This window comes from Phacochoerus africanus, chromosome 11 (genome assembly GCF_016906955.1).
Source record: "Phacochoerus africanus isolate WHEZ1 chromosome 11, ROS_Pafr_v1, whole genome shotgun sequence".
Classification (NCBI taxonomy): domain Eukaryota; kingdom Metazoa; phylum Chordata; class Mammalia; order Artiodactyla; family Suidae; genus Phacochoerus; species Phacochoerus africanus.
Genome location: NC_062554.1, coordinates 2,113,534 through 2,136,299, shown reverse-complemented (window position 1 = coordinate 2,136,299; position 22,766 = coordinate 2,113,534). Strand labels below are relative to the sequence as shown.

General features: G+C 55.0%; 1 protein-coding gene across 1 annotated transcript in view; it reads left to right on the top strand.

Annotated features, from left to right (window-relative positions):
• Positions 1-21,911, top strand: part of SYT9 (synaptotagmin 9) — a 190,605-nt gene extending 168,694 nt beyond the window's left edge. Inside the window, exon 7 of the mRNA XM_047753684.1 lies at positions 19,793-21,911. Coding sequence (XP_047609640.1) covers positions 19,793-19,801 — 9 coding nt within the window. The 3' untranslated portion in view covers positions 19,802-21,911. The remainder of the gene's footprint in view (positions 1-19,792) is intronic.
• Positions 21,912-22,766: the final 855 nt, after the last annotated feature.

The following is a 22,766-nucleotide window of genomic DNA, read 5'->3' as shown; positions in this document are numbered from 1 at the left end:
ACTCCTCCCCAGAACAGGCCTGCCGCCTTCTTAGGATTCAGCCAAGCAGAGCCTCCTGTCTGTAGAAGCAGCATGCGGTAGCTCCCAGCTGTGCTGTACCTTTGTGTTTGTTTTCCTGAATAGATGATGCCATCGCTGGGAGCCGGGCTGAATGTCACGTGTCTCTGACTCCCTCGACCCTGGTGCAGGCCCCCGCTCAGGAGCAGGTGCTTGGTCCTGGCTGAAGGAGAGAAGGAGAGGGACGGAGGGAGGCGGGGAGGCAGGGTCCTGCTTCTCCTGTGCTCAGCATGCAGTGCCCAAGCCCCTTTGGTGACCCCAGGCCCGGGGACCCTCGCTCGCACTCAGAGCACCGTTCCAGCAGTTCGCCTGCTCCCACTCCTACCCCTGAAAAGCTGGGTGGGAAACCCGCTGAGAGCATCGTGTGCTTTGGCCGACAGCACGAGCTCTCCTGCTCCAGGAGGGCTTTTAGGAAAAGTTGAAACAGGCCGCAAAGACAGAGATACAGCTGGGCTCCAGGGGCCTGCGGACTTTGGGATATTTCACGTTTCCAGATGATGCTGTAGCTTTGCTTGTTAACCTGAGAAGACATGAGATGGAGTGGCAGCAGGGGGTGAGGACAGAGGGCAGAGGAGGCTGTGGCCGCTGGCCGGGCTTCAGAGGCACCTGCTTCTGTCTTGACTCTATTCTGCAAGCAGCTTTTGCCGTGCAAGCGAGCTGTGCCCAGGTGGGGACCCCGCCCAGGCTTGCGAGCATCCCCACTGCCTTCGAAGCTGCCCGTGGAGTGAGCACTGTGTACACAGACACCTCGCGGGGTCTTCCAGTCCCCGGGTCCCCAGGTACGTGCTGGCCACACGGCAGAGACCAGGGCAGCAGCACGTCCCCCCTGCTCCCGAGGGGAAAGTGCCCCTCGCGTGTGCTTGTGCCAGCTGCAGCGAGACGACTTGTTTATTGCTTTGACACTGCGATTGTCACTTCAGTCCATGCTGAAAATGCCCACTGGCCCCACTGTCGGGTCGCGCACGAGAGTTTGTCTTCCAGGCTTCACTGAAGTCGTTGGATAAAGTGGTAAAACCCCTCAGCTGCGGAGCACAAAGAATTCCCTCAGAATAACTCACCTTTGTATAAATAACACCTCCAAGATGGGTCTGCCGTGGGCACGCTGAGCTGGAGGCTGTGGCTCTACAGCTTTTCCAGCAACCCAAGTAAGGGGCCCTCCCCCGCGTCGCCGCCGTGTGCCCAGCTCTGGGGTCGCGGTGGGGTGAGCCGGCGCCCAGTGAGCTGGTTGCTGGTGTGGGGCAGTGGCAGGGCTGGGGTGGAGGGAACCCAGGGCTGCACAGGCCTTGTTCCTCAGGGAAGGGGGCGGCCTCCGCTGTTCCTGGTGGTCAGGGGCGGAGGGTAGGATCCCAGGGAGGTGGAGGAGCAGAGGGATCAGGGAGCAAAGAGACGATGCCAGCTCCCCCCGGGACACGGGCCACTGGGGGGATGGGAAGGAACGGAGAGGGCGGCGGTCGTGACTTCAGGGAGAACCAGGACTGACTGGCGGGGGAGAGAGAGCTGCGAGGTTAGATGAAGGCGAAGCATGGAGGAGCCCCCGTCGTGGCGCAGCAGAAAGGAGTCCGACACGGAACCATGAGGTCGCGGGTTCGATCCCTGGCCTCGCACAGCGGGTTGAGGATCCAGTGCTGCCGTGAGCTGTGGTGTAGGTGGCAGACGTGGCTCAGATCCTGCTTTGCTGTGGCTGTGGTGTAGGCTGGCACCTGTAGCTCTGATTGGACCGCTAGCCTGGGAACCTCCATATGCCGAGGGTGCAGCCCTAAAAAGACAAAAACAAACAAGATGATGCGTGTAGAGGACAGTAGAGGGAGAGCCCCTGAGGAGACAGGGGATGGCTCAAAGACGGGGTTCCGGGGGGTGAGTGCAGGACAGGTTGTGGCGGGGGTGGGGGGAGGCCAGGAGACTGGACAGTGGGGGTGGAAGGTGAGGGGTGGGGCCTGGCAAGGTTGGTCTCTGGGGCAAAGGCTGCCTTACCTGGAGGAGGCAGGTGACCAGGCTGCCCTGGGGGTGGGAAGATAAAGCCACAGGCACTCTTAGCCCAGCTGCCCTCCAAGGGGTGGTGTTTCCGGAGGCCCTGAGCTGGGTCTCACCCCCCGCATCCAGGCATTTATCATTCGGTGTTCACGAGCCTGTGATCAGAGGTGTCCCTGGCCTTCCCACCACCTAAACCTCGTGGCTCTGCCTCTTCCTCTGCTACCCTGGGCTGTGCCCATCTAACCTGCCAGTCCTGCATGCCACCTTCTCCCTAGTGCCTGTCGCTCTGCTCCTGACATGCAGGGCTGCCTTGCCTGTAACATGAAGCCTCAGATTGATAATAAGACAACGTTGGAGTTCGCTTGTGGCTCAGTGGGTAAAGGATCTGGTGTTGTCACTGCAGGGGCACAGGTTCAGTCCCTGGCCCGGGAACTTGCGCATGCTGCGGGTGGAGATGCATGTAAGGCGACATGAGCTCTCCTGCGTGGCACAAATACCTCTTCCATCCAGGGCGCTGTGCTCAGTGTGCTGACATGCGTCATCTCACGCAACTCTTGTTCTACGAGATAAGTAGGCTTATCTCCCCAGATACGAAAAAGCTGAGGCTTAATTTACATACCCGGCATCGAGAGGCCAAGGAGTGGTAGAGCTGGCACACGAAGAGGAGGGCGTTGTTTGCCCACTGTCACGTGCCTCTCCACCCTCCCTGAGGGCCTTACACTCAGTGACTTGGCCCCATGACCTGTGACGTGCTTTTTGTTCCTCGACTGTGGGTGGGATGACAGGTCCAAGTGAAGGCTTTGGGGAGCATCACATATTTTTATTTGACCCCTTGAGCTTTTGGCCTCTCATGGGAATTCCCTGGGTCCTGGAACAAGAAGACACAGAAATTGCATGTCTGGAGCCAGATGCAGCTAAGTCCATCAGAGCTGCAGCCAACCCGCAAACCCACGAGCAAGGCATAAGTACAGTTGCCACTGAGAGTCGGGGGCTGTTTGTTATTGCAGCGTGAGCTGACTGATACAGATATGAACAGAGAGCTTTCTGAGTCCATACTTTTAAACCCGAGCATTCTTCTGCCCCAGTGCTGCTTGGACAGAGATGCCAAGGCTGTTTGGACTGGATCGGCCGGGGGGGGCCTCTCTCCAGCCGTTTAGGAAAGGCTCCGTCTTCACCACTTCCTCATCAACTGAAGCAGGCCACCTGCTGATTGCTCTCTGTTTTTTCCTTCTTCTTTCTCCCTTTGCCCTCTTCCGAGGGAGGATTTGCACATATCTGCACAACCCAGCTCATCTCTCAGATGTGCCCCCCTGGCGGTCAGGCAGCTTGGGAGGAGTTGCCGCTTTATCAATCAGACACAAGCAGTCAGCTTTCCCTTCTGTGCTGTTTAGCACTCAGCTCACTGAAGAATATAAAACTAAAACAACGCCTATGAATTTTCCGGAAAGTTCTTTTGTTTTCATCCTCCTGGCTCTAATTCACTGTTCTTGACCTCACATTCCCAAATGATGTGTCATGTGTGTTTGTTGCTAATTTACTTTCAACTGTTTTGTTTCTGCTGTTTCTTCCCCCACCGAATCCTCTGCTTCACTGTAACCACAATTTGCAAAACCAGTAGGATGTGCCGAGAACAACATGCAGTAAACTTAACTGAAAGCCCCCTTTAAAAAAAACCCTAAAAGCTAATGAAATACTTTTTTATTTTAGAAGCCATGTTGTAGTGGGAGGCTTTCCCCACATGTGTGTGTTTCAGTGTTGTATTCTGATGAGACTAAACGTAGTAGCTGCAAAGAGCTCTTCGTCCCATTAGAACATGATTTTCCCTGATCGTCTTAACGGGAAAAGCTCTGAAGTGAGAACTTAGGATTTTTCGAATGCGCTGTTTCTCCTGGTAAAAGAACTGCGTTTTCCTTGAGGACCCGCCTACTTCCCTCTGTGCCCATGTGGTTAGGGTTGGCCTCACAGCACCCTCCGCTCCAGGACTCCGTGTACCCCAGTCTGTGTCCAGCGGGCATGAGCAGGAGTTGGTCCTCGGTGGGGATGTGACCTTGCTGGAACCGTCAGGAGGAGTCGCATTTTCCACTGGACCTGGAGCTGTGGGGATGCGAACGTGGAGCAGTCAGAAGCTGTCTTGCCAGCCCTGCAGTCCCCCCTACCCCCGAACGGAGCCAATCAAAGGAGAACAGCGTTGAGGGGTGGGGAAAGAGTCCTGAGGAAACAGCTGGGACCCCTGGAGGGACAGAGAGGCCACTAGGCAGACTGAGAGGTGGGAAGGTGGCCTGGGTGGTAACCCTCAGCATCTCCGCACTCAACAGCTGTGCAGCGCGGGGGCACCTGGCCAGCGTCTGAGCAACACAGGAGGGAGGGGAGAGACGTGAGGGTGGGCGTGGGGCTGGCAGCCTCAGAGGGGGGTGCAGGGCGGGGAGATGGGACACTGGCCACAGGGCCCATGCCAGGGATAGGCTTCAAGGCTGGCAGAGCCAGGTGGGCTGGTGGGACCTCCACCAGACTTGGGGGTGCAGAAGCCGTGGCGCAGGGCTGGGGCCAGGAAGCGAGACCTGTTAGGACCTGGGTGGCACTGGGACCTGCAGCTGACAAGTCTGCCCAGCTCCAGGGGCCGCAGGAATGACTCCAGCCCTCCTAGGGCAGGCTCAGGCTTCTGCGGCACCTCTGACGCCAGAGGCACCTGAGCTCGGGCATGTGGGGTGTGGCAGGCCACCTGTGCCCAGAACCCCCTCTTTTAGTTCACTGCCGATAATAGAAACGGAATGGAACTAGCTTGGGGCTCTGTGTAAGAAATGGGGGGGAGTCTCTTGGAATTCAGCAGCGGAAATGTATCTCGGTTCCAGGAAGCTCTGGGGCTGGAGCTGGAAACTTGGGAAACCAGATCTGTGTTTATTCTTCTTTTCACGCTGCTCCCTCCTTGCCTCACTGCTACCCGCCTCTCTCTCTCTCTCTGTCTCTCCCTCCACGGCTCACTTCCATCTCTTTTTTCTCTTTTGTCTCCTTTCCCGTGGAAGGACCTCTCACTTGCCCCTCTTGGCTCCGGTGCCCACGCTTGGTCCCAGCAGCTGAGACGGTGGGGTTGGGTGGAGAGGGGGTGAAGAAAGAGCCGTGTCGCAAGCATAACTTCCAGCGACGCCCTGCTGGGGGTGGGGGCGTCGCAGGTGATGGGGGGAGGCTGCCATCAGGGTAGCTGGGGTCCTCGAACCGCGGGGGCTGGCCTTTGGCATCTTTGCCATCGGTTCCCACTGGACCATCAGCTGCTCTGACCTCTGCGCTCCCCCGTGTACGCAGCCGTATTCACTGCACGTGCGCTGCTCTTCCAGATGCACAGAGCACCCGGGAGGTGCCTGGCGCCCTGGCACCTGCATTCTGGTGAAGGAGACAGATCCCAGACTCACAAACAGAGAAACCAGTCCTGATAAGTTGGAGGCTGGACATGCAGGGGAGAAGTGTGACAGGAGTGGGTGGGAGCTAGCTTTGCTTTGGGTGCCTGGAGAGGTGACATGTGGCAGAGGCCTGGAATGAGACGTGGAGGGCACAGCTGAGACCTGGGAGGATCGGCCAGGAAGCGGTGTGGGTGGGAGGCAGAGTCCCAGGGCTGGCCCTGCGGTTCAGGTGCGCAGCCTGGGCAGGAGAGCGGCAGGAGCTGAGCACAGCCTCCTCGGCCCAGCCCTCTGCGGCTCCTCTCCTGACAGTCCGGGTGCCCCCAGCATAGCCAGGTGAGCTCAGCCTCCCTGCAGGTAGCACGGATGCCCTGCTCCATTCTGCACAGGCCACCCCTGCCCAGCCTCGCTTCACTCCCGGTCACTTTTCCCCCTTATCGCGGTATTTGCAGCCCCTCGAGCAAAGCCCAGGGCCCTCGGGTTCCGTCTGACCTGACTTCTGCCCTGTCTGCCCTCAGCTGACTCCCTCTGCCCCTCGGCTCAGCCAGTCCCTGAAGCACCTTTGTCCACGTGTCTCACAAGTCAGACTGGGCCTCCCCCCTCCACTCCCTGCAGCGCCTGGGTCTCAGGACCCCTGCTTCCAGCCGCCAGCCTCCCCTGCCCGCTTTCCCCGGCGAGGACCCCCCCTCCTCCGGTCCCTAGAGCACAGCTGGGGCCAGGCTGGAGCAGTGACTGAAACTTAGCTAAGGCTTGGGGACAACCCGAGTGACTGCAAGACGGAACAGGTCATGTGAAACGGATAATTCTGTGCTATGGAAAGAAACATCCCCTAATACTGTCCCTGTCATAGGGAACCGCCAGCAAGGACCATGCCTTGTGTCGTTATGCAGAATAACACATACATCAGGCCGCGTCTCAGGCCAAGACAGGCGCTGGGCTCTACTTTAGACCTTCGGAGCCCCCCAACCCCGCCTCCCAACAAGAGCCTCTCTGGGGCCACGCAGAGTGCTCTGCAAGTGGAGCCGGGCCGACTCATGTGCCTGGGGAGGGACGCCCGTCTCTAATTCACACAAAGCCCGCAGGTGAATAGCACGGCGGGGAGACACGTCCCAGGGCCGACTCTGAGCCCTGGTTCTTAGCAGATTCCCAAGTAAGAGAAAAGTAATTGTGCTGATACGGTTTCCTGACACCACGAGACTGTCTGAGCTGAAAAGCTAGTGGTAGTCCTACCGGACAGCTCAGGGAACTATATCCAGACTCCTGGGATAGACCGTGAGGGAAGATTATATGAGAAAGGAAATGTATGTATATGTGGGACTGGGTCACTTTGCTGTACAGCAGAAATTGACACAACACTGTTAATCAACTGTAAGTTTTCAAAAAATTTGTAAGGGACATTTAAAAAAACCAACGGCAAGAGCAGTACCAAAACATTATCAATTATTATTAATAATTAATAAACATATCAATCTAAGCCTCTAGACCTTTGGGGAAGAGAAAGGCTCTTACGTCATCCCCCCTTTTCAAACAACAAACACATTTAAGGGCTGATCGCTCGCTCTCAGAAAAATAAGCTGCAAAACAATCATTTTTGAAATCACCACATATTTAATTAGAACTTTCAAAATGAAATTCCGTTCCCCCTATTAGGTGTGTTTATCCCCCACATCACATCACAGTACTTAAGCTAATTCTTAGAGCTTTTTCCAAGTTAAGGAAAAACACAACCATAGTCAGACCTGGAGAAGGAAGGGGGAGCCCGCGGGGCCTGGGAGCTGGGGTGCAGGCCCCTGTTTGGGGTTGCGAGCGTAGGTATTTTATCCCTCTTGATGTCACAGGGGCTGCAGATCCTGTGGCTGCACTTTAGCCGTGTGAACTCTGGGTGTGAGTGACCCCCTCCTGGGTCACACCTGCCGCGGTAGGAAAGCATCACCACCCAGCCAGGTGAGGCTGCCCCAGCCGGGCCCAGGCAGGTCCCCCAGAGCCTGTCCTCTCTCCCTCCGGTGGCCTACGGAAGTGATCTCAGCCAGTCCTCCCTAGAAGGAGAAGCGGATTTGATGGGGTTTTTCTCCTGATGCTTCCTCAGCTCGTCCTGCACATTCTCCGTGTAAATCCCACACACTCCTCGGGGTTCAGTCCAAGGGCTGCCTCCTGTAACCTGCACCCCACTTCACACAAGTACCCCCGTAATAGTTCAGTTGTGACTCACCAACCACTTACCACCTCCAGATTCACAGTGAGGGGCGCCTGTCTTCTCCCCTGCCTGTGACCCCATTGCCATCTGAGATCATTTCCTTGTTGGGGTGAAAAGTGGGTTCTTTCACCATGCATGGTATGCAGCTGATTGGGGCTCATTGCTGACCTTTGCTGCAGGGGTGGTTTCCTCGTGGTCTGCAGAGAAGTGTCAGCAGGTGATGGTGAGCAGCCGGGAGGGGCCTGGTCAGTGCGACATGCCCAAGGCGCTGCTCACGGTGGGAGGAGGCACCCCAGGGAGAAACGTGCGGCACCCACACCTGCAGCAGCCTGGGTCACCTCCCTCCAGTGTCGGGCAGGTGCGAGCTTGATATTGGGAGTCTTGTTCTTTAGCCAGAAAATGCCTGCCATCTGTAAAGGCCATATGCCCGTTCACAGGTGGACAGCTCCCACTTTGCTCTGCGCTCGTGTTCGGGGTCATTTGGCGCTTGGGGGCAGATGATATATGAGTTTTCATTCCTGATGGTTTGGTATCTGTGGCTCTTTATTCCTTCTCAGAGCTCCATTTTCCCTTTTACAGGAAGGGCTGAACTTAAACACTCCAGCCTTGTTTGGGGACCAGTCGAATAGAGCTCTCGGGAGCTGAAGCCCTCTGTCCCCTTCCCATCCCCACTGACTGGGCTGATGGGGGCTACCAAGGCTCGGGGTCGGGGTGGGGGGCTTCAGCTGCTCCCACACGGCCACTGGCCCTGGCCTCCTCTCCTCCGTGCCCTCCCGTCCGATCTCTACGCTGCTTCCAGGGGCCCAGTCCTAAAACACAGATCAGCCCGTTACAGTCCTTCAGCACCAGCCCTTTGTCAGAACAAGGTCAAGTCCACTGTCTCTGTTCAAGGTCAAGGTGCCCCTCCCCCAGGTCCTCCACGCATTGTGTTGAGGCCAGGCCCAGTCACTAGGGCTCCCCCTGTGCTTTCTGTCCACCCCCGGCTCCTGCCTGCTCCAGCCTTCATTCCCTTTTGTGTCTCTGCCGTCCCCCCCACCCCTCTTTGCTCAGCTCGATCCAGCACATTTCTTAAGCATCCGATCAGCTGTCCTCTTCTTCAGGAAGCATTCTGAAGGCCCTCCCATTGTGAATTCGGTGTCTCTTGCCCAAGTGCGCTTCTCCTAGGACCCTGTGCCACCCCTAACGTGACTTTCGTACCCCTCGGTATTATCGCGGATGAGTCACCCACAGCACGTCCAACTGTTCCCTGAGGACAGAGGCTCTGATTCATCATTGTATAACGAGTATCTGGCAAAATGCCTGGCACAGAGGCAGGGTCAGATCATTTCTTGTTGGATAGAATTCCAATTTCTTCTCTCTTACAGCTTGGAAAATGATTGCTGATTTGTAAGAAAGACTCTACATGTCATATTTTCAAACATCCAGGCGTAGCGATTCTATTAATATATAAAGTAAGCCAGGGCTGGCTCTGAAAGCCAAAGAAGCCCTATTTTCTAGAGGCCTGAACGAGGTCTACCTTCCTTCCAGCACCAGTCCTTCATGTGCAAGGCGACACCAGTGACCTTGTCAAGTTCCCCGTCGTGATCTCAGGTGACACTTGTGGCAACACAAAACTGCAGACAGTTCCCGTCGAGGTCTGTGCAAAAGGCCCATCTTGGTTTACTTAAAAGCTCTTTGGGAGATCCGTGGCTGTTTCCTCCAGAAAGCTCAGAATTCCTTCACGGTTGCAGCTGCCGTGCTGTCTCCTTGTGTCAGCAGTCTCCCGGGATCCCTCTTTGAGTGACCTGCGACATTTATTGTACTGCGGCATTCGGTCCAAGTAACGCTCGACTAGGTTGCCTTGAAAACATCATTTGCAGAGGGAAGTGGACTCAGGCGTTCACTGATTCGTCAGCGAGTATGGATTGAATACCCACTCTGGATATTCACCTTTGAGGAAGAAATAGACAAAGGTTCCTGCCCTGGCAGAGTTTACATTCTAGTAGGAGAAACAGAAAATAAGCATTATGGGAGTTCCCATCGTGGCGCAGCGGAAAGGAATCCGACTGGGAACCATGAGGTTGCAGGTTCGATCCCGGGCCTCGCTCAGGGGGTTAAGGATCCAGCGTTGCTGTGAGCTGTGGTGTAGGTCACAGACGTGGCTTGGATCTGGCATTGCTCTGCCTGTGGTGTGGGCTGGCATCTGTAGCTCTGATTGGACCCCTGGCCTGGGACCCTCCATATGCCGTGGGTGCGACCCTAAAAAGCCAAAAGCCAAAAATAAATAAATAAATAAAAATAAACATTATAAATGAGCATAGGATGTAAGTTGTATGTAATAGTATGAACTATATTATTATTAGTTATACATTATATATAATATATATTATATCACAAGAAAAGATACTATTATAGTGTGAAATATACAGGTAAGTGAGGAAGAACCAAAAGTGTGGTCATGGTTTTTTTGTTGGTTGGTTGGGTTTTTTTTTTTTTTTGGATGGGGATTAATTTTAGTGGAGGTAACAGCAGGCTCCCCAGTGATCAAAACATTTGCGCAAACCCTGGAAGGAGCTGAGGGAGCAGGCGCTGGGGAAATGCAGGCTGAGGGAACCCCGGTCCTGGGGCCTGGGGGGAGTTTGCACAAGGAACAGTGAGGGCGATGCAGAGGGAGGGAGGGGGGAGGGAGAGGAGGGAGGTCTGGACGGCGCTCAGGGTGGGCAGGAGAAATCGAGGAGGTCTTCACAGGGGCTTCGGTTCATACGCTGAGAGGAGCAGCCAAGCCAGGACAGGGCTTTGAAGAGAGATGGGACATGGTCTGGGCTCACAGCGGTTCCCGGGGGTTCTGTGCCGGGATGGACTGTGTGAGGGGCACAAGGGAAAGTGGGGAGAACCTTTAGAGTCTGACGCTACCACCTGGATGGAAACAGTAGGGGCTGGGGCCGGGGTAGAAGCCAGGGTGGAGGTGGGGCATGCCTGTGTTCTGGACCTCTTCTGGAAGGAGATCTCATGGGGCCTCCTGATGCAGGTATTATAGAGAGACCTGAAGGGATGTTGCCAGCACTTGGGGCTGAGTACCTGGAAGGACCGGGTAGCCATGAAGTGGGCTGAGGAAGGCTGCAGGTGGGGCACCTGGCAGCCCACCCAGGATTCAGACCTACCTGGCTTGAAGCATCTGTTGGATGCATCTGTAGGGAGACCCCAAAGGACGTGAGATGCAGAAATGTGGCATTCCAGAGAAAGGGCTGTAGTTGCAGGGATGGTTGAGAAGCGGAGAAGAGAAGGGGCCCAAAGACTGAAAGTGGGGACCTTCTAACACTTAAAAGTAGGGAAAGGGAGAGACCAGCAGAGACTAAGAAGGAGAAGCCATTGAGCTGGTGAGAAAAATCAAGAGAATATGCAAAGACAAGAAAGAAAAAAAACGTTTCCGGGAGAGGGCGATTATAAGCTCTGTCCGAGGTTGCCAGCAGGTCAAATGAGGTGAGAACTGAGAATTGACCTTGAGTTTATCAGTGTGCTGGATGCTGGAGACACGGGATACTGGATAAACAGCATCCCTCTCCAAATTCCCGTCTACCTGGAACCGCAGACTGTGACCTTATTTGGAAATAGCTTTTGCATGTACATATTTAGTTAAGTGAAAATGGGGAGGTAGGAGTTCCCTGGTAGCACAGCAGGCTAAGAACCCAGCACTGTCACTGCTGTGGCATTGCGGCATGGGTTCAGTCCCTGGCCTGGGAGCTTCTGCATGCCAAAAACAAACAAAAAAAACGGGGCTGGAGTTCCCATCGTGGCACAGCGGTTAACGAATCCGACTAGGAACCATGAGGTTGAGAGTTCAATCCCTGGCCTTGGTCAGTGGGTTAAGGATCCGGCGTTGCCGTGAGTGTGGTGTAGGTTGCAGATGCGGCTCAGATCCCACGTTGCTGTGGCTCTGGCCTAGGCCGGTGGCTACAGCTCTGATTTGACCCCCAGCCTGGGAACCTCTATGTGCCACGGGAGCAGCCCAAGAAATGGCAAAAAGACGAAACGGGGCCGTGCTGGTCCTGAAAAGGCGGGCTTGAGATCCAGTGAGTAGTGTCCTTACAAGAAGAGCACGTGAAGACACAGAGGGACACAGAGGGACAAGGCAAGGTAAGAATGGAGGCAGGAGCCAGAGTGATGCCGCCGGGGAGCCGGCGGCTGCCCGCCTCCGGGAGCCGGGAAGAAGCAAGGGGAACTCTTACCCAGAGCCCGCAGAGGGAGCGCGGCCCCACTGACCTGGCGATCTCAGGCATCTGGCCTCCAGAGCTGCGAGAGGGACTGTGCTGACCAAGACACCCAGTTCGTGGGATTTTGTCGTGGCAGCCCTGGGAAACTAACGTACGTAGTGTCTCAGCTCAGACTGCTGTGACAGAATACCAGAGACTGGCGGCTAAACAACGGAAACTTACTTTCTCCCAGTTCTGGAGACTGGAAGTCGGAGATCAGGGTGCCCGCAAGAGTGGGTTCTGGTGCGAGCTCTCTGCTGGCGGCTGCACACGGTGGCTTTCTCACTGTCCTCACACGGCAGGTGGAGAGGAAGCTAAGAGGGGGCAGGAGCCGGCTCCTGGTGTCTCCCCTTAAAAGGGCACCAATCCCATCATGAGGGCCTCACCCTCCAGACTTCACCTAACCCTGACTGCCCCCGTGACCCCGTCGTCTAACCCTGACTGCCCCCGTGACCCCGTCGTCTAACCCTGACTGCCCCCGTGACCCCGTCGTCTAACCCTGACTGCCCCCGTGACCCCGTCGTCTAACCCAGCTTGTTCTATGACCCTGTCATCTATCCCTGATTGTTCTCTGACCCCTGTCACCTAACCCTGACTGCTCCCGTGACCCCGTCACCTAACCCTGATTGACCCATGACCCCGTCATCTAACCCTGATTGTTCTGTGACCCCGTCTGCAAAGGCGAATTTTGGGGGGTACATAATTAAGTCATGGCCCTTGATAATCGGTCATTTAACACCTCTGTGCCTCAATGTCCTCATCTATAAAATGGGGATAATAGGGTCCACCTCAGAGAACTGTGGTGAGGAGTGACCTGGGTGATGGACGCACATACCAGCTGCCACCTGGTGTCAACGATTATGACCATAAATCTAGTCATTTTGTTTGAAATGAAAATGCTCATTTTTACTTGTCCTTTGCTTAATTCTCAATTAGCTCATTACTTCGACAGATTAAATCTCCCTAGAGGTTTTAATGCCAGTTTCACGCTTAATCAAATTCTCTTAAATGTTTCAAATTAAAGGGGGAAAACCATATAAACCTAGCCAAAAAGCCTCCTAATATTTAAGCACTACTGAAGCAATTGATTGACTCTTTTCCCTTGAACACTGCAAATTTAAAATGTGATTGTTATCAAACACTTCAGTGTCTAACACGGTAGGTGTTGAATGAAATTGTTCTCGAGGACCGTGAACTCTTACGATGCTGAGAAATAAAACCGTATACGTTTGGGTTAAGTCACCTTGGGCATGTCAGCTCCTTAAATCAAATCCATAAATCCGGTACACTGTGTTTTCCTAAGCATTTAAATATCGCTTGTAAATTTAACAAGTTCTCTTAAATATATTCACTAAAACCATAAGTCTAGTAAATTTCTACTATATCGTTTCATCAAACACTTCCCTTAAAAACAGAAGCAAAGCAACATCCTGTTATTACACTCAAAAAAATACAACTGACACAGAAGCATCATACCTCATCCTTTGTACTTCTTACTTGGTAGACCTTTCTGGCATTACAAAGCTACTTTTCCAGAGATCTCCTGTCGTGACTCTGCAGTAACAAACCCAGCTAGCATCCACGAGGACTCAGGTTCAATCCCTGGCCTCCCTCAGTGGGTTAAGGATCCAGTGTTGCCATGAGCTATAGTGTAGGTCACAGACACGGCTCAGATCCCGTGGGGGTGGCTGTGGCGTGGGCCAAGAGTTGTAGGTCCAGGTCCGATGCAACCCTTAGCCTGGGAACCTCCATATGCTGCAGGTATGGCCCTAAAAAGACAAAAAACAAACAAGTTACTTTTCCAAATAACAGGAATGGAATTATCTGCTCAAGTCCTCTATAGTGACTGAGATTACACAAAACCACTCTGAGATCTGAGTCCCAGGTTGCAAAGGTAGGACTCGTGTGCACAGAATGGAGGGGACGGCAAGGGGCCTCCCGGGGTTCCACCAGACCGCTGCACTGACCGGGGACAGCCTTTCTGGGGTGGGCGTCGGCTAGCTGCACTGTCAGGGGAAGCCACCCTCAGGCTTTTAACACGGAATTTGAATTTCCTCCCACAATCCACTGCATCAGTGTATCCTGCCACCCTCTCAACTTCCACCCTTACCCAATTTTTATCATGACTTTCTTCTTTTTCTTCCCTGATTTGAGTAAATGCGATTACACACACACACTCACGCACACACACGCACACACACACCACTTAGCACTTAGCATTTACAGGCGAGCTTCCTGACGAGACTTTGTCTACTCTTTTCTTTCTCATCGCCCTCGGTTCTCTAGTTATCCGCTGACAACTGTGAGCTAGCCGAGAGGAGGGTGTGCGCTGGTCACCCGTGTGTCTCTAGTCATTAGCACATTTGCCTAGAGCTCAATAAATGCTGGTTGAATAGATAAACATAGGAGTTCCCATCTGGCCCAGTGGTTAATGAATCTGACTAGGAACCATGAGGTTGCGGGTTCGATCCCTGGCCCCTCGCTCAGTGGGTTAAGGATCCATCATTGCCGTGAGCTGTGGTGTAGGTTGCAGACACAGCTTGGATCCCACACTGCCGTGGCTGTGGTGTAGGCCGGCAGCTACCACTCCGATTAGACCTCCAGCCTGGGAACCTCCATATGCTGCAGGTGCGGCCCAGGAAAGACAAAAAAAATAAACAAAGAAACAAACCAAAAAAACCAACAAATAAACATAAGTAAATGCAGTGGCTATAAACTGGGTGCAGCCAACCCCAAATGTCCCCTTCTTAACTTCATCCCGTAGAATCAGTTTTGCTTGCGGTAATCCCCTAACGCCCCCTCCATCGGAAACTCCGTGGTGCCACTCTTAGCTTCTGAACAACGCCTCACGTGTAGCCCTGCCTTCTTGCTTGTTTCTGTTGAACCGCTCTCAGTAGCAGCCGACCTGTCTCGTGACACATTCACCACTTTCCCCTCAAGGATGACTTGACAGTGGATCGTAACACACTTTCCTACAAAGTGTGGACAGCTCAGAATTCTTTTCTGAACTGAGACTCTTTTGTGGAAAGGTGCTGTCGTGGAGTTGGCATCAAGGAGCCACAGGTTGCCCTCCTGGGTAGAGTGGTTAAGAGCACACATTTGTATCCATAAACGCAAGGTGGCCGATCCTGGCTCTGCCGTCTACACTCTGTTGTTTGGCCTTTCTCAGACTCGAGTGGCCTCTGCCAAAAAAGTAATTGTACCGTCTCACAGAGGGTCAAGGCAAGAATTGCATGCGACAAGGTGTGCAAAGCTCGTGGGATAAAGCGCAGTTCTGGGTGCTCAGTAAATAGCAGTTTTTACCCAAATAGACTCTTTGATGTCCCGTGTTTTGCCCCAATCTCCTGGCTGGAGATGCAGCTCCAGTGACACGGCTTTATGTCTTTAGCACACTGACTCCTCAAGGCGGAGGCGGGGGGTGGGGGGGGTCGGGCAAAGAGGGTCCTCCTTGGGGAAGTTGAGAAGGGAGGAATCGGATGATAAGAGGGCACGTTTCTTCATATGTTTGCAGAGCTATCATAAGGAATCAGTAGTCACCGAAATCCCAAGATTTTTACGCTTTTTCAATAAAATTTTGAAATACAGCTTTAACAGTCGTAAGTACAATAATGAGCCACTTCAGTGTTTGACAGGCTTCTTATTTCAGAGCCTTTAGATACTTCCTGTAATCAAACCCCATTTGCCAATTCCCAGGCGGGTATCATCTAAGGATCCGCTTAATCTTTTCATGTTCTTAATTTGGGGTCAGTTTCAATGGCCTGTCTCACATCAGCTGTCATCTTTGTAACCGAAATGTCACTTCACATTGCAGTTTTCATTGGGACAGTTCTCATCTTTGGTTTCAATTCAATTTAATTCCAATCAGATCCATCTGTCTCAGGACAATTGGATTTGCTTAAAATCCCCTCTGTTGAGATAAGACCGTAACCCGTACTTCCTGTGGATGCCACGGAGGTTCCTGGGAGCCAGGATACGACTGCGCCTTTGCCCTGAAATGGGCCTGGCACCCGTGCTGGAGCCGCCAGGCAGCCTGTGGCCCCCAGTGTTGGACCCACACCTGCCGTATCAGTTCCTGAGTCCCCACCTCCTCCCCTCCACCAAGCTCCTGCGGGTCAGGGCCCTGCTAGAGAAAAGTCTTGCCTTACACTCATTGAACAGAACTCATGGCTGAGACACAGCCTCTTAGGTTACAGGAGTTCGGGAAACATGCTATAATTTGATTTTTTTTTTTTTTGGTTCGTGTTTTTCCAGTGTCCCCCCAACAAGGTAGACAAAAGGGCCTGTGCCACAGCCCAGCTCACCCGGGCCACACTCAGAACTGCCCTCTCCTGCAACACCTCAGCTACGCTTCTCCCACCTGCCTTGTTTACCTGACTCCCTGGGAGAAATCGGTTTCCAAGAAGCTTCCCTTGTGAGACGGCCATTCCACCGGATGCACTGAAACATCTTCATCCCCGTTGGCCTGGCAGACCCACAGCCTTCTGGGGGCAGAGTAGCACTGTCCAGGGAAGGGGGAAAAAAAAAAGGGTACTGGAACCAGGCAGGGTCAGCACCCCGAAAACGCACCCAGCAGTAGAGGGGCGAGGCCCGTAGGCTCCCCCGGCATTCCCAGGGCTCAGCTTGGTTCAGCTAGTAGCACACAAGGGACTTGCCTGGAGCTGTCCTGTGATATGGCAGCTGGCAGCGTGGCCTCTGCTGGTGGTATTCCTGTGTGTGGGAACTGTAAATTCACAGCCCTGTGCTCTGGGCAGGCCCTCGGTAAGGCCGTAGCAAACCAGATGCAGAGGTGGTCCCGGGGCTGGGCACTTTGGGAGAGGCCTCCCCAGAGTGGTCTGAAGGGACCGCGCAAATGCAGAGATGCGAGCCGAGGCCGTGATGGGCAAGGACGCGGTAGAGGCAGGGCCCCTGGTCGGGGATCCAGAGGACTGGAGTCAGAGGGTGGGAAGCCGTACCTGGGTTAGGCCTGCTCGCTTGGAGTAGGGTTTCTTAAAGCTACTTCATCTGCTAGATTTAGAGTGCTTTGAGGAAGGCTGTGTTGAAGCGTAGTGTAGTTAAGTGTCGTGTTAGTTTCTGGCGTACAGCAAGGTGACTCAGTTGTGTGTGTATGTGTATTCTCTTTTCTTTCTTTTTTTTTTTTTTTCTTTTTAGGGCCACACCTGCGGCATATGGAAGTTCCTGGGCTAGGGGCTGAAGCGGAGCTGCAGCTGCCAGCCTACACCACAGCCACAGCAACGTGGGACCCAAGCTGTGTCTGCGTCCTACACCACAGCTCACGGCAACGCGGAGAGGGTGAACCCACCGAGCGAGGCCGGGGATTGAACCTGCATCCTCATGGACGCTAGTCGGGTTTGTTACGGGTGAGCCACAAGGGGAACGCCTGCATGTTCTTCTCCGTTGCGGTTGTTATGGGATATTGAACAGGGTCCCTCTGTGCACAGCAGGCCTCTGATGTTTATCAGTTCTGTGCATAGTGGTTTGTATCTGCTCATCCCAAACTCCTCATTCATCCCTCCCCAAACGTCCTTTCCGTTTTGGCAACCCTACGTTCTGTGTCTGTGACCTGTTTCTGTTTTGTAGATCAGTTCCTTTGTGTCCTATTTAGATGCCACATGTAAGTGATATCATACGAGGCTTGTCTGTCTGTCCAGGTTTTTCACCTATTTATGGTTCTCTCCAGGTGCATCCATGCTGTGGCCGGTGACCTTATTTCATTCTCTTACGGCTGAGCCGTAGTGCGTGGGCTAGTCACACATCTTCTTTATCCATTCATCTCTTGGTGGATATTTAGGCTGCTTCCATGGCTTGGGTGTTGTAAATAGTGTAATGCTTTGTAGTTAGAAGTCTTGGGTTCAAAGCCCAGCTCTGACACTTAGTGTGAATTTGGGCAAACGAATCTCTCTACATCTCCATATCCTTCAGGAAAGAATTTCAGGGGAAGTTCCCTGGTGGTAGGTACAGTGGTAATGAGCCCAACTGGTATCCATGAGGACACGGGTTCGATCCCTGGCCTCATTCAGTGGGTTAAGGATCTGGCATTGCCATGAGCTGGGCGTAGGCTGGCTCAGATCTGACATTGCGGTGGCTGTGGTGTCGGCCGGCAGCTGCAGCTCCAACTTGACCCCTGGCCTGGGAACCTCCCTATGCCACAGATGCGGCCGTAAAATTAAAAAAAAAAAAAAAAAGAAATTAAGGCAAAAAAAAAAAGAATTTTAGGGTTCTTGTAGGGATTTATAAAGTTCACATCGTAATATGTAATCAAAAACAGAAAGAACAGGGCCTGAGGCCTCGCTGGCTAATAAATGCACAGTTAATTCCAGACCACATGGACTTCATTGGTGGGGCCGAGCCTGTGGCCACTTTGCTTTCCTGATAAGAAAGGATTCAGGACTGGCAAGCTGGCCTGCAGGTGCGGGTCTCACAGCTGGCGGAAGGGGCTCTGGGCAGCAGCGCCTGATGTGGGTGGTGGGTTGGGAAGGGAGCCGTTTGGAGGGCACTCCGGAGCGCCAGCTGCTCTGGAAACGTGGTATTTGAGTCTCAATATTCCGGAAATATCTGCTCACATTTCCCTCCTCCATCCGGAAAAGAACACCCCTGACCCAGCGGCGTGGGGGGGCCCCCCACACGCACACACTTCAAGGCCCAGGGTGCAATCGGCATCGGCTTTGCCCCGCCCGTTACACTCTGGCTCGTATGATTTTCTCGAACGGCCTCCCGTGTGAACGTGTGGCCTTGCAGTGCGTCCTCACCTCCCGCCCGAGAACCTTTGCACTTTCCCGCAGTTTCACAGGCGCCCTTTGTGTCCTCCCTGTGTCCTCGCAAGGGACTGATTTTCTTTCTCTCTGACTGCAGCAGTAACTCCCTTCCTCTGTGTTGCAAGACGCCCTGAGCTTGAATTAAGTTGCATGCTGGACTAAGTGTGATCCAGAGACCCTGCCCCGCGGTCTGGGGCTGCAGCAAAAGCGCCCGGCCCTCACGAGGGGGTGGCGGCCCCTCGGCCCCCCGCTCCCGTCCCCAGCTGACCTCCTCCCACTCCTCAGACCAGACCCCAGCAGCTCCTCCAGCCCCTCTCCAGCCTCTGCTCGGGCTCTCTCCTCCGCCCACGGTGCCCCCCCCCCCCATTTCCCCCGTGGTCCCCCTGCAGCTTACATGGCTCAGGACCTCTTTGGGAATTCCCTCTGCTGACGACCTCCGCCCTCTAACTTCATCCTTCCCTCCTCCTTGCATGTCACACACGGCTCTCTTGCTCATCTTCGCACGTTGTAACCTCCCCCGTCAGCCCCTGAAAGCACGACGTGGGTCTTCCTCGTGGGAGCTGTGTCCTCAGCATCTGTCACAGCGCCTGGCGCCTGTCTGGGTCACATTAAAAATATATGGGCGACGGAGACTAGAAAACACCGACGTTTGCTTCCAAAGGAGAAGGGAGGGCGCGGAGGCGTAGCCTCGGAGTTGGGGGCTGACAGACATGCGTCGTGTCTGTAAAACGGATAGACAGCAGGCCCCGCCGTACAGCGCGGGGAGACAGATTCAACGGCCTGTAGTAAGCCGCAATGGAAAAGGATGTATGTCTGTAACTGGATCACTTTGCTGTACACCTGAAACGTAAATCAGAAGAAAATAAAGGAGGCGTTCCCGTCGTGGCTCAGCAGAAACAAGTCTGACTAGTATCCAGGAGGACGTAGGTTCAATCCCTGGCCTTGCTCAGTGCATTAAGGATCCAGCGTTGCCGCGAGCTGTGGTGTAGCTTGCAGACGGGGCTTGGATCTGGCGTTGCTCTGACTGGGGTGGAGGCCAGCAGCTCCAGCTCCGATTCGACCCCTAGCCTGGGAACCTCCATATGCCGCAGGGGCAGCCCTAAAAAGCGGGAAAAAAAAAGAATGAAAGAAAGAAAAGAAAGGGAAAAATATACAGGGACGAAAGCCACAAAGTGTTCTTTTTGTTTCTTCTTCCTCCAGAAGCGATGAGTGTGGGCGAGAGGGCCGCCACCTCACCAAGACCTCCAGTGACCTCTCCCGCCCACCGACATCCCGACGCCGCCAGGGCCCGAATGCTCAGCCGGAACGCGGCAATAACCGGCCCTCTTTCCAGACCGGGTCTGCTGGACGTGCGCGGCCCGGCTGTCCCTGGGAGGCCTGAGGTGGTATGCTGCAGGGGGGCATGTCTCTTCTGGCCGAGAATCGAGACTGGACCGGGGAGAAACCGCCTAACCCAGTGAGAGTCCTCGGAGTGCCCAGAGTGACTACATCAGGCCCTGGGCGACGGGGTCACAGCAGCTGCCCTGGCAGGGTCACTCTGGCGTGGCATTGTTGGCTTGAAGGCCCTGGAAGGACAGAATATTCCAAAATCTATCCAGGTGCTAAATGGGCAGCAGATCTGGACTTCCACCAAGCTGATAACTGTCTCCAGAAAACACTTCACCCGAGCAGTGCTCAGCTTGAAAGGACCAGCCCCGGGAGAGTGGTGGGGAAAGAAGGCTCTCACCCTGGGGAAAATCCAGTGCAGAGAGGTCTCGTTCACAGCAGACTCACTGCCCACTCCCCTGGACGTGGCAGTGAGTGCCAGCTGATCCCGGCCCCCAGCTCCGCTGAACCCAGAAATGAGGGCTCAGAATCCCCAGCACTCTTTCGAGGTAGCCAGCAGCCACTTCCTGTCAACTGGTGTTGGTGTTTGAACGCAAGGTCCGTCATCCCTGATGGAGAGGGTGCACCTGGGTGGCGGGAGCGATCTGGAGCCCCTTCTCCCAGGGGCACCTGTCCACCGAGGGAACAGCCTCAGAAACAGACGAGTTCCTGCAGAGATGCCACACGTGGCCCCTGACTGAAGGCACGTCTCGGGGCCTTCCGGGCCTGAGTGCCTTGTGGGGTGCTTCCATGTGCAGCAGCCCAGAGGCAGTGCCTCGGGCAGCCCCAGACGGGTTTCCTTTCACTTCCAGACACACACACGTCCCTTTCACAGCACTCGGGGGATGGACGTACCCACACGAGCAAAGGTCAGGGGCTCCCCTGCGTATCCCACTCATGACTCAGCTTCCTTCGTGACCACATCAGCCAGCCCACTGCCAGCGGTGTTCTCATCCCCGCTGCTTCTGCCTCCAGACAGGTGGAGCCAGAGGCCTCAGCGCGCCTGGGGCGGGGGGTTACCCCGTGGTCCTCTGCCTCCCGTGACAGGTTCCCCAGCCGTGTTTGCTCCGTCTCCGTTCATGCCGTCCCTCTGCAGTTGGACTGTGGCTCCCCCTGCCCGGGAGGCTCATCACCTTCATTTAATTAACGTCTCCAGGGCCGCTGCAGGGCTTCAGAACGTCCCTGCTGCCACGGCTGCAAGTAGCTTCAGGTGCAAGAAACCACCCTGACGTCAGATCTGAAAAGGATGGAGGCCTGTGGTTGTGCGGGGCTGTGTCACTGCATCCGGCTTCACGTGGTCCCCAGCCTGCCTCATCCCTCTCCATCCTTTCATTGGCTTTCAACCTCCAGCATCCACAGGGAGCCCAAGTTCCGCCTGCGTCCGTGGACGTGAGGGGAATGCTGCTTTCTTTGCCCGACGTTCCCCTCTGCCAGCTCCTCCCTAGTCAGACAGCTTCCACCACCGACCAGTGTTTAGAACCAAAGCATGATGGGCCAGTGCCAGCAGCATGGTCAGCAGAAATGCTATCTCTAGATCCATGAGCCCAAAAGGATGCTCCCAGAGAAACCAGACTGGCCCCCGCAGACACAGGCAGCCGTCCCAGGAGACCCTGAGTTGTCCTTGGCACGGGAGCCAGGAAAGGAGCTCCTGGGACAGCTGTGCCTGTTGATTCCACCCTCAAGATCTTCCTGCCCCGAGAACTGGCAGCCCTGGGGTACGAAGGAGCATGCTACTGGCTTGTCGGGAAGAAGCGGAAGGTGGCTTGTAGGGGACAGCAGGCAAAGAGGCAGGCAGGTGGCTTGTGTCTGGAAAGCTTTGCCTGGCAGTCCAGCTGGGGTCAGAAGCTGGTTATAGGTCTGAACTCCCTGAGCCCATCTGCAGCTCTGCCTCTGTTCTCTTGCATTCTGTTTGGTTTCCCGTTAGTTTCCTAGTAAATGTTCCTTTTGAAAAATTCCAACCTTGTTTCATTGAATTTGGGGGGTTGGGGGGAGGGGGTTCTCGCTGTCTCTTCCAGGATCGAGAAGGAAATTAAAGACCCTTGAAAAAATGGAAATGGCAGTGCAAAGGTTACCCTCTGGTCAGATCTTACGGAGGGACCTCAGGGGAACCTGGTTCCAAGAGATGGGAGAAACTGGGCATTTCCCTCAGCCCCTGGCATGGACTCTCAGCCCCCTGGCCCGGACCCTCAGCCCCTGGCACGGACCCTCAGCCCCTGGCACGGACCCTCAGCCACCTGGCACGGACCCTCAGCCACCTGGCCCGGACCCTCAGCCCCCTGGCCTGGACCCTCAGCCACCTGGCACGGACCCTCAGCCCCTGGCACGGACCCTCAGCCCCCTGGCCCGGACCCTCAGCCCCTGGCACGGACCCTCAGCCCCTGGCATGGACTCTCAGCCCCTGGCACGGACCCTCAGCCCCTGGCACGGACCCTCAGCCCCCTGGCACGGACCCTCAGCCCCCTGGCATGGACCCTCAGCCCCTGGCACGGACCCTCAGCCCCCTGGCCCCGACCCTCAGCCCCTGGCACAGACCCTCAGCCCCCTGGCACGGACCCTCAGCCCCCTGGCATGGACCCTCAGCCCCTGGCACGGACCCTCAGCCCCCTGGCATGGACCCTCAGCCCCTGGCACGGACCCTCAGCCCCTGGCATGGACCCTCAGCCCCCTGGCAGCGACCCTCAGCCCTTTCCTCTTACTGCCTTTGTCTTCAGGGAGATGGCGCTGGATGTGTGTTCCTGCAGAGGCGTCTTCCCAGCCAGTGAACTGGGCACATTCAGTAGCGATACGATGTCCAGGAAGCACTGGTACC